This window comes from Hypoxylon trugodes (genome assembly GCF_022578975.1).
Source record: "Hypoxylon trugodes strain CBS 135444 unplaced genomic scaffold F4822scaffold_7, whole genome shotgun sequence".
Lineage (NCBI taxonomy): Eukaryota > Fungi > Ascomycota > Sordariomycetes > Xylariales > Hypoxylaceae > Hypoxylon > Hypoxylon trugodes.
In genome coordinates, this window is record NW_026250022.1 from 819187 (window position 1) to 832149 (window position 12963).

Sequence of the window (12963 nt, forward strand, 5' to 3'; positions counted from 1 at the left end):
CATTGTATAGCTGACTGTATACTCGCGTGTTTTACTTAATGTCCTGATGTTCTAAGCCTCTTGATGTGCCCTACTATTTGTTATAGATTATAACCTCAATATCATTTTTAAACCCGCTCGGATATGGGCTGGGAATAGAGCCATACCTCGTATTTACTGCAGCGAGTCAGTCGCTCGATATTAAATCTATTAAGAAGCAGAAATGAGTTTTGGTATTTTAGTGATGCATGGTCAATGACGATAAGGAGAATCTAAGTCACATAAGTTTTTAACAACGTGCACGCGAAGGAGCGGAAGATCCCGAATAAACGTGGAATGAGTATTACGTTGCGGATTACGATTGATGGCGCATTTCTGGCGCATTCTGCAAGATACCTAGATGGACCACGAATCCAGGGTTTGTCCGGAGTTCCTCACTCAAGGCCTTATCAGGGACGCGCCACACCCGGAAATATTTGCTGAATTCTTTAATCCAGCCTTCAAATATCTCTGGGTCCCTAAGCTGCTGTGCGACCAAGCAGACAGTCGGTCTTTCGGCATCGTTCTTATCTATTGACCTCAGCTTACACGCGTCAGCGCAAGTTTGCACAAGGGGTTGAATTAACGCGTCATTGTAGATGCAATCGCAAGCAATGACAAGATCGAAGCTCTTAACTTGATCACTTCCCGTGAGCGCGGGTGTCACTTCGTCTAGCTCCCAATCAAGGGGTAGAAATTGTAGATTAGCTTTAGCTTGAACATTCGATGACTTTCCTTTTCGCTTCTGAGATGTGGTCCCTGTTTGCTTTGAGTTTCGTAGAGGGCTGTTCTCATCAATATTCTTTTCTACCAATCTTGCGACGTAAGATTGGTCTGTTAGTGTGTACCTCCCAACGGATGGTGCAAGCACTAATCCTACTAGACCTGAGATCCCGCATCCCAGTTCCAGCACGGCGGAAGAGGATGATAGGATATTAGAGGTCCAGAGCGGATTCCCGGAAGCCGCCAGCCAATCGGCTACGAGCGGTGTGATTTTCCACACGACAGCGCCAGTGGTACTTCCCGGACGATGTAGGATGGTTGGGGATTGGTGAATTACGTAGTCCTTGCCAGCAATGTTTAAGTCTAACGTGACCAACTTCGGATTCACGAAGCCCAAATTCTGAGACGGAATGTCTTGAGAGAATAACAGAAAGGTTTCTATTAAATTTGTATTAGTGGGCGAGGTTGGTATGTAGGAGGATGGGATGCCAATTCAAATCTTGCCTTCTTCCGGATCTAATATCTCTGATCCGAGCTGATCAAACAGGGAGTGAAGAGCCATATTGATTTAGCCGTACCTAGGTGGTGTGTCCCTGGTGCCCCTGGTGTCCTTGACGCGCAACTTCTAAAGCCACATGTTAGGAGAGCGGGAATATGATTTGTGCTCGGTGGCTTGCATTACTTTGTGTGTATATGTCGGTAATCAGAGCGTTTTTTTGTTCTTGCTCACAAGAATTACGTGTCCGTCTTCTGAAGATCTTATAGATCATCTGAAACTTTTCTTTAAGAAGGCTGCGGCTTATTTACTATTAGGTTGGGGATAGTAGGTAGGATTTGCAATGTCTTGGCTAAATTGCCCTGGCTGCTGGACAATACGAATGCAAATTGATTCGTGCCCTTGATGCAACCCGACCCGAAGTCCGATAATCTATGCAAATGTGCTATGCGCTGGTAGTGGAATTCGTAGCTGCAACGTTGTTTGGTGACAAGTCGATAAAAAAATAAATAAGGGTATTCGTATGTGCCTGTCTGCCTAGTTGCTTTGCCTATCTAATCTGCCTTGTCTCGCTAGAAAACGCGATGGAACAGTAAGACAACAGCTTTTTCACCTTGGCCCTTGGCGTCCAGATATAAGAAATAAAAGAAGTATTCTGAAGAAGATTAAAATGAGTAAAGAGTTTGAAATTGAAATTGTTAAAGGGTTTAAAGTTAAGTGCATTGTAATAGTCGAACAATCGAAACGAACTAATAGCTTTGCATATCCATTAGTGCCGTACCAACACTTCCAACACTTACTTCTAGTGCCTGTAGATAGAACGCTAAACTTGTCCGGGGCTTAGCGGATCAAAGTCTCGGCACCTCAAATTGGCAAGGGGTATGGTTTTATTGGGAATGGAGTAACGCTAGTGTCGTCATGGGGGCAAGCTTGGAAGGTACATTACATATTACATACTAGAAAAGTGTAGCTGTATTTTGTAGGCAGGTAGCACCTTAGCCATTGGGAAGTTCCCAAAAAACCCGCTTCGAACTTACTTGAACAGTGACTGGAACCAAGACAACCTTCCAAGCCTCTTCAACATTTTTTTTATTTCCTCCAGAGCAACCTATCAGATCATACAAGGTAGCTTTGGACGAATCGACGAATGAATGACTGGATGCTGCGTTTTCTAGCCAGCTAGCTTTTGCCTCCTTCCTTATTATTGTTATTATAACATATCAACACAAGCCGTCATCTATCTCATCCATCTATCTATCCGCCTCTACCTCCCCCACTACTATTTCTAGTAATCTTCATCATCATCATCATCATCAACCCGAGAACACCCGGTGCCACTTGATTGCATCCTTCCACAAGGTTAACTAAGCAAACAAGTAACAAAAATAAACATCACTTAATCATAACCATAACCATACACATACACATACACATACACAGCCATGACGACCGAATGGCGAGAATCTAAATTAAGGGGCCTTGCCCTTCAACCCAAGGCCACCGCACGACCCCCGTACTCTATCGAGTCGCCAGGAGCCGAATCTGTCGAGGGCGAGACGAAACCGCGCCGACATCCTCTAACAGCCGACGGACTCATCACAAGACCTGCCGATGACATTACCACCGTATACGAGCTCCTACGTGTAAGCGTCGCTAAGTATGGCAACGCGAAGGCCATGGGCTCTCGTCGCCTGGTGCGAACCCACCAGGAAACCAAGAAAGTAAAGAAGATTGTGGATGGCAACGAGCAACAAGTAGACAAGGCCTGGACATTCTTCGAGCTCGGCCCCTACGAATACCTTACATACAATGACTTCGAGAAGCTGGTTCTGAACATTGGTTCTGGTCTGAGGAAGCTTGGGATGAACAAGGGAGACAGAGTTCATATCTTCGCTGCCACGAGCGCCAACTGGTTAACTACATCTCACGCCGCCTCTTCCCAATCGATGCCCATCGTCACCGCTTACGACACACTCGGCGAGGAGGGATTAAGGCATTCGATGGTTGCGACGGGTGCCAGAGCTATCTTCTTAGATCCTCATTTAATACCCACTCTAGGCAACGTCCTCAAGGATGCTACCGAAGTTCGATATGTTGTTTGGAATAACCAACACCAGGTTAGACAAGAACACATCAACAACCTGAAGAGTGCCTATCCCCACATCACAGTTGTGAGCTTCAAGGAGTTGGAAAAGCTCGGTAGGGAGAACCCTTTTGACCCGGTTCCTCCTACTCCCGAAGATCTCTGCTGTATCATGTATACCTCGGGGTCCACGGGCACACCTAAGGGTGTCCCCCTAAAACACAAGAACCTCGTTGCTGCTGGTAAGAACCCCGTGCCACCAGAAATACTATGGAAATCTAACGTGACAATTAGTCGCCGGTGTTAGTGTTGTCGTCCAACCATTCATCGGCCCTGGCGATGGTTTATTAACCTACTTACCCTTGGCTCATATCCTTGAGCTTGTCTTCGAAAACGCCTCCTTGTATTGGGGCTGCACTATGGGTTACGGCAACCCGAAAACTCTGTCTGATACCTCGGTGCGCAACTGTTTCGGCGATATTCGCGAATTCAAACCCTCCGTACTAGTCGGTGTTCCGGCAGTCTGGGAGTCGGTTAAGAAGGGAATTACATCCAAAGTACATGCAGGCGGGCCAGTTGTCCAAAACATGTTCTGGGGTGCGTTAGCATTGAAGAGCAGACTAATGGCAACCGGCCTTCCCGGATCCAGCATACTGGACACTGTTGTTTTCAAGAAAATCAAGGAAGCCACTGGTGGTCGACTCAAACTCTGTCTTAACGGTGGCGGCCCTGTTTCGAAAGATACCCAGCGATTCATCTCTATGGCGATCGCACCGATGATTATTGGTTATGGTCTTACTGAGACTAATGCTATGGGTTCTCTTATGAGCCCCCTTGAATGGTCGTCTGAGACAATTGGTGCGATGCCAGCGTGCATTGAGATCAAGCTTGTCGACTTCCCAGATGCTGGTTACTATGCGACCAACAAGCCGAACCCGCAGGGTGAGATATGGATCCGAGGTGAAAGCGTGGCGGAAGAATACTACCAAAACGAAAAGGAGACCCAGGAGAACATGGCTCCTGGTGGCTGGTTTAAGACCGGCGATATTGGCGAATGGGACCCCAATGGTCATCTGAAGATCATCGACCGCAAGAAGAACTTGGTCAAGACGTTAAACGGCGAATACATTGCGCTAGAGAAACTTGAGTCCATTTACCGATCAGCTCACGTAGTGGGCAACATCTGCGTGTACGCTGATCAATCCAAGGCTAAACCCATCGCAATCATCGTTCCGTTGGAGCCTGCCCTGAAGAAGCTAGCCGCGGAGAACGGTATAGCAGGAGCTAGTATCGAAGAGCTTGTCCACGACAAGAAGTTGAACGGCCTCGTGCTGAGGGAACTCCAAAATGTCGGACGACTTGGTGGTCTTTCCGGCATTGAAATTATCGAGGGAGTTGCTCTATCCGATGAGGAGTGGACACCGCAAAACGTGAGTTGATCCGGCCTTTACATATGATTTATTAGTTGCTAACAGTTTTGTAGGGTCTCGTAACCGCTGCCCAGAAGCTTAACCGCAAGGGCATCCTCAACAAGTACCAGAAGGAGGTGCAAGCAGCCTACGGTTCTTCGAGCTAGGCGTCTCAGAACGATGGTGACTCATCTCGACCCTGGTGGATTGACTCAATCAAAACCTGGTTAGGGATCGACATCATATAAGTCGACTTACTAGTCGACTGGAATTCGTTCGTAAGGGTTTGCGGGCGTGAAGGGGGATAACGGCGTCGCGAGTTCGAGATTGTAACTAGAATTGACGAGATGTGACGACGCCGTGTTTTCTCTATCTTCTCTTCGGGGGCGGTTTAATGGGGTTGCCTGATTACTTGTTTGGCTGAGCGTGTTCTCGTGTATACACATTTGTAGAAAATTATTAGTGAAGAACGTTTGGCTTCTTGACATCGTTTTAAGTGATGCGTGTTGTGAATGTAGACGTGGCCAGACGGCTTGGATCTTGGGTACGTGTGCTGGACAATGTACAAATATTTAAGTATGGGAAAGTCGTGATCGGCAGAGGCTGAGCTGTGGAGTCATTGCCGAGTAATATTCAGCTCCGGGCGTGATCCTCTTTATTCGAGTAGAATAGCGCTCCGCGCGTAGAATACGGCGTATCCCTACATACCTAGGTAATACCTAATTCGTTTCGAGCCAGTCCCTGGTTAATACTCTTGCTGTGTCTACCTACTTGGGTACATAATGTCGTTTCTACAATGTCGTTATTCATCGACCTATTACGTAGACATTACGAGTGGGAATGAGCTATCTTTAACTTCGACCTTCATTATCCTACTATGCTTTGTAATTTGCTAAGCAATATATCTACCACGGCTTTCCTGGTCGCCATCAACATCAGATGTTTTCTATACCTAAGTACATACCTCATATGTATTAGCTCGTATACCCACTCAGTTACTATCCATACATATGCTTAATCCGCGGTTTGGTAACACACCTTATGATGTAATGTAATGACTTGACTTCTATGTGCGTATGGAAGTCAAATGCCGGTGCTAAACTCCCTAAGTACCTGAATAAGTACTATTTATATCAATTCTATCAGGCATGTGACACTCCTCGCGTGAGAACCAAACCGCCGGGTCCATTGTAGTAGCTAAGACCATGTCCGTACAAACTTTAGCCGTGCTATATACCATAAGTCAAGTCCGTAGCATTTCCGGTTCACCCTGACTACATGTGTTGTATCTCCAGGGTGAAGGTGGCTGTGAACACCCCCGTCAAGACTACTCGTCTCCAAAGTAGATTAAATCAGATCACACCGACCAAGACGAAACGCTTGATGATAGATACGAAACATGCGACGTCAAGGTAACAATCTACACGACGCTAAAGTGCGATCGATCTCGTATCTGATATGTAGACATCGCATTCGTCTATCCGGTCCGACCCTGCTGCGCCTCACTTTCTACGGGGAAAGAACCAGCGGCGGCCGAGGGAACCGTTAGTTTATATAAATTGGGTAGGTTAGCTGGCTTGGCCACGGCTTTTGAGGTTTATAAAACACATAAAAGGGCGAAGGCGAAGCACTTGGCTGTCTTGTCTGGCTGATGCCTGATCATCTCATTAGACTAATCTCTAATACCCAGAAGAATGCCGAGGGGAAAAAAAAGCCTTGGAACTCTTGGTCGACATACAACCTCGTTTATCCTTTCTCTTCTTGATATAGCTGTTGGTGAATGCCCCTGGAAGGAAGAAGACGGAGGAAAAGGGGGAAGAAAAATAACACATTGGCAAGCAACCCTCCAAAAATAACTGGACCTTTCAAAATGCCGATGTCGCCATCTTTTCTTTCTGTTTTGTTTTTCAGTCCGGATCACCTGCCCGGCCCTGTTTCCCAATGTTTCTAAAAAGCCTTTTTGCTCTTCTGGGACGCCTCGATTCTGCTCACCCTCTTCCGAAAGGCGATAGGGAATTACACTAGTCCGTCATACAGAGACAGTGCTGAGACAATAGTCTCGTCACGTTTGCTGCCCTCCTTGAATTCCTCCATATCCAGACTGCCGTTCTCATCCTTATCCATCATGCGGAAGATCTTCCTGACGCGCTTCTCGGGGGTATCTTCGTCTTCGGGGAGCTTCACCATCGAACCGACCTATTTCGAGTCGAATTGTTAGCAGAGTTTAATGCTCGGCAGTCGGAAAGGCGTATTTGTACCATCTTGTAGATCGCTTCTACGATCTTAAGCATTTCGTCATAGCTGATCTTTCCATCGCCATCGATATCATATAATTGGAACGCCCAATCGAGCTTGTCCTCCATCTTCCCTCGGCTTGTTACACTTAGGGCGCAGATGAATTCCTTGAAGTCGATAGAACCGGATTTGTCTGAATCAAAAACATTGAAAACGTAATCGGCAAAGGACGATGGATCGCCGAATGGGAAGAATTGCCTGTAAATCTTTTGGAATTCTTCTTTCGTGAGCATGCCCGATGGGCAATCCTTTAGAAAGCCTGTGGTACGATTAGCCTGGATTGGCCTAACTAGGAACAGCTGCATAATGACGCGGCCGACGGAGAGGCAACCCACCCTTATACCATTGTTGTAACTCCTTCTTGTCGAAATGTGTGGACTTTTGGAGCTCGGCTAGTTGCTCTTGGGAAAGCTTCGATTGACTGCGAAATTTGCATTAGTCAGAAGCAATCGATATTAAATGGAATGGCATTGGTGACGAAATGTCGCCCGGCGTTCCCTGCACGGAAGAGAGGGAATTCTCGCATTCTCCGGCTAGCCGCACGTAACAAAAGGTACATAATATGGTATTTCGGAGCGACTCACCGATTTCCCATGTTGGGTTATGATGTGTAATGAGGTTAATACGAATGGTATGTTCCAACTTCTTTTGGTGGCGGGAAAGTTGGCGTCGGAGTCGTGTCAAGTTCTATCGCGTGGTGTAGAGGGGGTGCTTTGTCGTTTATGCGACAAGTTGCAAGGCCGGCCGAAGATGGTGACAAGGTGGGGTTGTCGCAACGGTCAAGATAACAATAAAATCCGACTAAGGAGGTCTCATGTGTCGCAACGGAGAGATTCTAAACACTTCCGGGATACGTAATGAAGCGACGGAGGGGTTTGAAAATGGTGGCAAGTTTGCCCGTCCAAACAAAAAAGAGCATGCAAGAAAGTTGGAATAAAAAATATTTATTTAGGTAGGTATTTTGATTTCTGCTGGGACTGCGGCAACCTAGGTAAGCAAGTAGGCAGGAGACCAGTACCGCCGCAATTGAGTGCTTCGTAAGGGCTCTAGAAGCAATATGGTAGGCTGGGTAGGCTACTTAATTTGGCGGATTGAGGCTGGGCTAGGTCACAGTAGGGCGGCCGAGGGACGGGATTGGACTGCAACAGACTGCAATGCGCGGTTGTTAGCTGGTACGGGCAAGGAAGGGGTCGCAATTTGATGAAATTCTGCAATCTACACATGCGGGAGGACTACCCAGAACCACGCCTAATGGGCATTGTTGACGAGTAGAAAAGGGGTGGGCCTTTCTTGGGATCACTTACATGATCTATGGGGTCCGCCGACGATTGCGCTGATCACCTAGGAACAACTGCGACGATGTAATGCAGGTTAAGGCTGTCTACCCTTGCAACGACCCTGAAACTCCTCCCAATGTATGCCAGGTGTTGCTGGGTGTTGCTAGGTTGCGATGGATGCGACAAATAGCATGTGGAGGTAAGCAAAGTATGGATATGTTGGCTTTCTAGAAGAACAAACGACGTGGAAGAAGATGACAATAATGACAATACAGGTACAGACAGGTTTAAGTGAGCGCGAACGTCATCCTTGTTCCTCGTTGGGTAGCGCTGGAGAGGGAGAAGACAAAAACTGGAGTATGTAAATGGCTAAGTTTTTAGAGGTCGGAGGGGCAGAGGAGTAGGCCTGCGAATTAGTAGAACAACCTGATTTTAGCACTATGATTTATGCTTTAGAGTCTATTGGGAGTCTCGGGTCAAGCGAAACCTGGCGGGGTAAGTACGGGCCATCTCCGAAGATGTCACTTATAAATCCTGGTTAGGTTTAGATCGTAATGAATAGGGAAGCTGCTTGCTGCGGTCATTATGATTTCCGCTATGTTTTTTAAGCTTCGATGCTTGCCATTTTCCTGCCGGTTTATGTACTTCATCCTGTAGGTACATGTACATAGAAATAAGTACATTTCCCGTTTGTACCTGACGTAATTGGATCAGTATACGAAGTACATCAACCCATGTTATTAAGTTCGGTCGGCGCCGTGCAGTCGGTGTCGGTGACTTTCTTGATCCTTGATAATTTCATCCTTAACTCATCCTTTTTTCTCTTCTAATCTGGCAATTCCTCCTTCTAGAATGTGATATTCGGCTTCGCTTTTCTCCATTTTCCTTGGTAATTTGGCCGAGACACCTGTGACATGCATAACGGTATCTCAACCTCGAATTATCAATCGGGAAGGGTGTTACTGGGCGCCTGTCGGCGTTGATTTCTAACAAAACTCATTGGAACTTTCTCAGTTTTTATGCATGCAAGATTACGGGTCATCCCGTTATATCCGTGAATTTCTCAGCAGCATTAAATTTCTACGCAAGCTAGTGCCACGCGGACCGGACTCCTCATGCAGATCCGGCGGGATACTATCTAAACATCTTCACCGGTTGGATCATTGGTAGCCATCCGGACACGGGACCATTCCTCGTCGTATCGTGGCCATTCACTATTTCAAGGCGTTCCGGAGGACAAAACACAATAGCTTCTTGGTGAGTATGTGAAAACCAATCGATCTGCACATTAAATTACGAAATGGTTTGGGGCTATGTGAGCTACTATATGACGTCAGGAAGATCTTCATTTAATTTATACAAGATCTGAGACTACGTCAGCAATATGATAGACTATCTTGAATAAAATAGGTATGTATATATTCATTCCCACCGTGACGGTGATATAGACAAGTGAAGTGGCCGTGCCCCAAAAATTAGCTCGGTAGAGTATCTACAACGATCAAAAAACCTAGCAACACCAGTCCATGCCTATGTGCCCATCGTCGTCCATGCGTCATAATTTAAGCCCCGCGCCAATGCAATTTGACTTCTCGTGAGGTTCTTTTTAGTAGGCCAAAGGAGACATATTTTCATAGCGTATTAGATAGAGGGAGTAGTGGATCGTGCGCAGATGCGATGAAGTATCTGAGAGATTTAATGAGTAAGACTTGGTATGAATTAACCCACGACAGTTTTTTGGCTTAAATTCTCCAGGAACCCGCCGAGGTCGTCTTTTCGAACTTCGACGACACAGTGCTCAAAACTGTCAATTCGCACCCGAGCATTGGTCTCATTGACGACGTCCTGGAAGGCACTGCCGAATTTATTCAATCCGTAACCACGGTCCTTCCGTTCTTCAATGTCATCCTCGTCGTCTGAGTCTGAGGCATCACTCTCTTCATCTTCCGTTTCTTCCTCGTCTTCCTCGTCGTCTCCTGCGGCAGCTCTTGCGGCTCGTTTTTCTTCTCTGATCTTCGCTTTATTCTGACGCTTTTGTTCCTTTGCTTTAGCTTTGGCCTCCTTGGACGCCTTTTTCTCTTTAGCTGCTTCCTTATCCAAGAAAGCCATGTCGGGCCCACCACCACCGCCAGTGCCTACTACCACGTAAACACCTCGTTTTTCATGCAAGCTTGCTACAACAAGTGGCGTACCACGTCCGCCATGTGCTAACTTGCCATTGGCATCCTTCTCCTGTTCAGCAAGAGCCTCCCCGACCCAAAGCGCAAGTTTTGTGAGCGCAGCAGGGTGGGTGAATAGGGGAACGTCTGGACCATCCTTGATGACACAGAGCCGGAAGGCATGTAAGTGTTTAATTTGTCTTTTCCCGATAAGCGAGGTTCCCGTTCGGAAAATAGCGCGATGAAGATGCTGTGCTGTGGGCAGACCGGTTTTAAGGGCATCAACACTGGAAAAGGTTAGTTTTGTACGATTAATTACAGTTGTCGCGAAACTTACTTCTCGAGCGCATCGTACGCTTCCCAGAACCGACTAACCCATTCCTGTGCTTCAGCTACTCCGTCGTAATCTTCCAATTCTTGCAATTGGCTTGCTCGGATATTGCCCTCATCATCGGTGATAGCGCTGTGTTTGCCTACCTCAAGCATAGCACCGATGATAACCCCCACATCTTGTGCGCTGAGAGTAGCTCGCCAGCCCCAGCTTCGGACGAAACCCCATCCGTCCTTGGCGCCGGCTCGATCCCTACCATCCGTTTCTACCGAAGGTACCATATCGTCAAGGTTATATAGTGACGCATATTTTAAAAGCTTCGTGCGTAACTCTTTTTTTAACATCATGTCCATGTGTGTGTAACTCTGCTTGCATTGAACCAAGCTCACACCCATTTTAGCAAGTAATTTATGCAAACGCTTTAGGCCACTTTCGCTCCAAATGCGCAGCCTTGAAAAAAGGTAAGGTGAATGGAGCATACTATCGTAGAGACTCCAATGTCGAATAAGCAAGAATTTTGGCTCGGGGGATAAACGAATACTTGTATCCTCAGGACTCCGAGCTGTAGTGGGGATAATACCAACACTGTCTGCTGCCGATATTTTCCCTATATCCGGTGGATTAAGACGTCTTACTTCATCCCTCAGGAGCTGGCGTATTCGGGCACCGCGAACTCCCATCCAGCCATTTGTTGGCCTTGCGTCGGAACCTCTAACCATGACAGCAAGACCAGCTGACGAACGACCGTATAGCTCCATAGACGTAACACCAACTATTGCTAACCAAAGCAAATCATTGTCTTCCCGACCCAACTCAGATGCGAGAGAGTAGACCATTGCACTAATGGGTTCGGAGTACGAAGACCCCATTCGGTAATATTTACGAAGAATGCCCTCGTTTTCGCTGCGCATTCTTAATAATCTTCTACGAAGAGTACGAGCCGATGGGGCTTTAGGGGGTTGGGCTGCGGATGGTGGGTCGTCTGCATCATCTGAGCGTACTATGTCAGAATCGCGTATGGATATCAGTCCTCGTTGGGGTGGGCGTTGGGGCGATTCTGGAATTGGCGTAGACTGAGTTATGGTTAGTGACATGTTTTACTTCTACCTGGAGTATCTTACCGAATTACTTCTTCTCCTCTGTCGTGGTCGGTCATCCTCATCACCACTGCTCTCATCATCTCGGTCTGACCAGGACTTCCTTTTCTGACCGGAGCGCGGCGAATCATCTTCTGGTTGACCTTCACTTTCGGAGTCGCTGTCCCCATATGGCTCGCCATCATCTTCAATATCAGGCATGTCGACCAATGCCAGATAAGCGTCCCGTTCAGCATTCAGCCCTTCGTCAATATCACCATCATCAAACACTATGATTCCACCTTTTCCAGGCTTATATGAGTGGCCGACTCGACCGGACGTTACACCCTCAGGGGCACGAGCTTTGTGGTTTGCACTAGCAGAGGCAGGCTCCAAGGGATATCCGCCGAAGATATTGCCAAGGTTCCATGGCCGGTGAGAGTCGATAACCCATACTTCGACACCACTAAAACTCGACTCTTCACCCTCGAGTTCGAGTCCTAGGATCGTTCCCATATCGACCATACCCCCTACGCCGAGACATACGACAACTCCACCCGTACCCCCACGCGTCTCCATCATCGGGCTGACGAGCTCGGTTCCTGCACGTTCGAGGTCTCCATACCCAGCGACTGGGTGGATCTTGTGTGGAATATAGTCATGTTTGAGAAGCCGTGTAAGAATGCGACAGGCACACAAGGCGTCGGGTTCGAGGGCGACAAGAATGAGGACCGGAGGCGAGAGTGGATGGCGGGTATTCTGAAGATTAATATACAGTTTAGATATGAGATCGCGTGGCAGATACATAGTTTAGAAGTATCTGAACGCGTATTCGTAGGCACTATGGTGGATTCATAGGTTCGGTGGACAGAAAAAGTATACACGGTGCTCCTAAGGGGGTGGTGGGTTGAGGGATGAGAATTGTGTTGATATAAACCGGATTGCTGTACGGTTAGAGGTATTAGAGGGTAATAATTGTATCAATGGGAATACTCGATGCAGAATTAAGAAAAAGGAACCTCGAGTATGTATGTTATCACATGGGGAAGGATGGTAGATAGAATTGTTAGTGTGGGTTTACAGGATTAAGTGTTGA

The 12963-nt window shown here is 47.2% G+C and overlaps 4 protein-coding genes across 4 annotated transcripts; 1 reads left to right on the top strand and 3 right to left on the bottom strand.

Annotated features, from left to right (window-relative positions):
* Window positions 1-334: 334 nt before the first annotated feature.
* On the bottom strand, window positions 335-2240 carry F4822DRAFT_431171 (uncharacterized protein; the record flags this gene model as incomplete). Its single annotated transcript, XM_051461433.1, has 2 exons — window positions 335-1179; window positions 2195-2240. The coding sequence occupies 2 exons, from the start codon at window positions 2238-2240 to the stop codon at window positions 335-337; spliced, it is 891 nt and encodes a 296-aa protein (XP_051312074.1).
* F4822DRAFT_409586 (acetyl-CoA synthetase-like protein) lies at window positions 2241-5464 on the top strand. The gene is made up of 3 exons (XM_051458674.1): window positions 2241-3562; window positions 3615-4750; window positions 4804-5464. The coding sequence occupies exons 1-3, from the start codon at window positions 2680-2682 to the stop codon at window positions 4894-4896; spliced, it is 2112 nt and encodes a 703-aa protein (XP_051312075.1). The 5' UTR covers window positions 2241-2679; the 3' UTR covers window positions 4897-5464.
* Window positions 5465-6653: 1189 nt separating this feature from the next.
* F4822DRAFT_311739 (uncharacterized protein) lies at window positions 6654-8143 on the bottom strand. The gene is made up of 4 exons (XM_051455340.1): window positions 7609-8143; window positions 7360-7445; window positions 6988-7283; window positions 6654-6925 (listed from the first exon to the last, which is right to left on the bottom strand). The coding sequence occupies exons 1-4, from the start codon at window positions 7617-7619 to the stop codon at window positions 6746-6748; spliced, it is 573 nt and encodes a 190-aa protein (XP_051312076.1). The 5' UTR covers window positions 7620-8143; the 3' UTR covers window positions 6654-6745.
* A 1877-nt stretch (window positions 8144-10020) lies between these two features.
* On the bottom strand, window positions 10021-12674 carry F4822DRAFT_431174 (CDC45-like protein; the record flags this gene model as incomplete). The annotated part of the gene is made up of 3 exons (XM_051461434.1): window positions 10021-10747; window positions 10798-11864; window positions 11913-12674. The coding sequence occupies 3 exons, from the start codon at window positions 12672-12674 to the stop codon at window positions 10021-10023; spliced, it is 2556 nt and encodes an 851-aa protein (XP_051312077.1).
* Between the last annotated feature and the right edge of the window lie 289 nt (window positions 12675-12963).

What these genes read in the sequence shown, in the direction of transcription:
- F4822DRAFT_311739 (XM_051455340.1), bottom strand. An exon ending in GTTACAACAATGGTATAAGG is followed by an intron (nt 7,284 to 7,359) that starts GTGGGTTGCCTC and finishes ATCGTACCACAG; the next exon opens with GCTTTCTAAAGGATTGCCCA. An exon ending in TAGAAGCGATCTACAAGATG is followed by an intron (nt 6,926 to 6,987) that starts GTACAAATACGC and finishes GACTCGAAATAG; the next exon opens with GTCGGTTCGATGGTGAAGCT.
- F4822DRAFT_409586 (XM_051458674.1), top strand. Translation starts at nt 2,680, where the DNA reads ATGACGACCGAATGGCGAGAATCTAAATTAAGGGGCCTTGCCCTTCAA. An exon ending in CAAGAACCTCGTTGCTGCTG is followed by an intron (nt 3,563 to 3,614) that starts GTAAGAACCCCG and finishes CGTGACAATTAG; the next exon opens with TCGCCGGTGTTAGTGTTGTC. An exon ending in AGGAGTGGACACCGCAAAAC is followed by an intron (nt 4,751 to 4,803) that starts GTGAGTTGATCC and finishes ACAGTTTTGTAG; the next exon opens with GGTCTCGTAACCGCTGCCCA.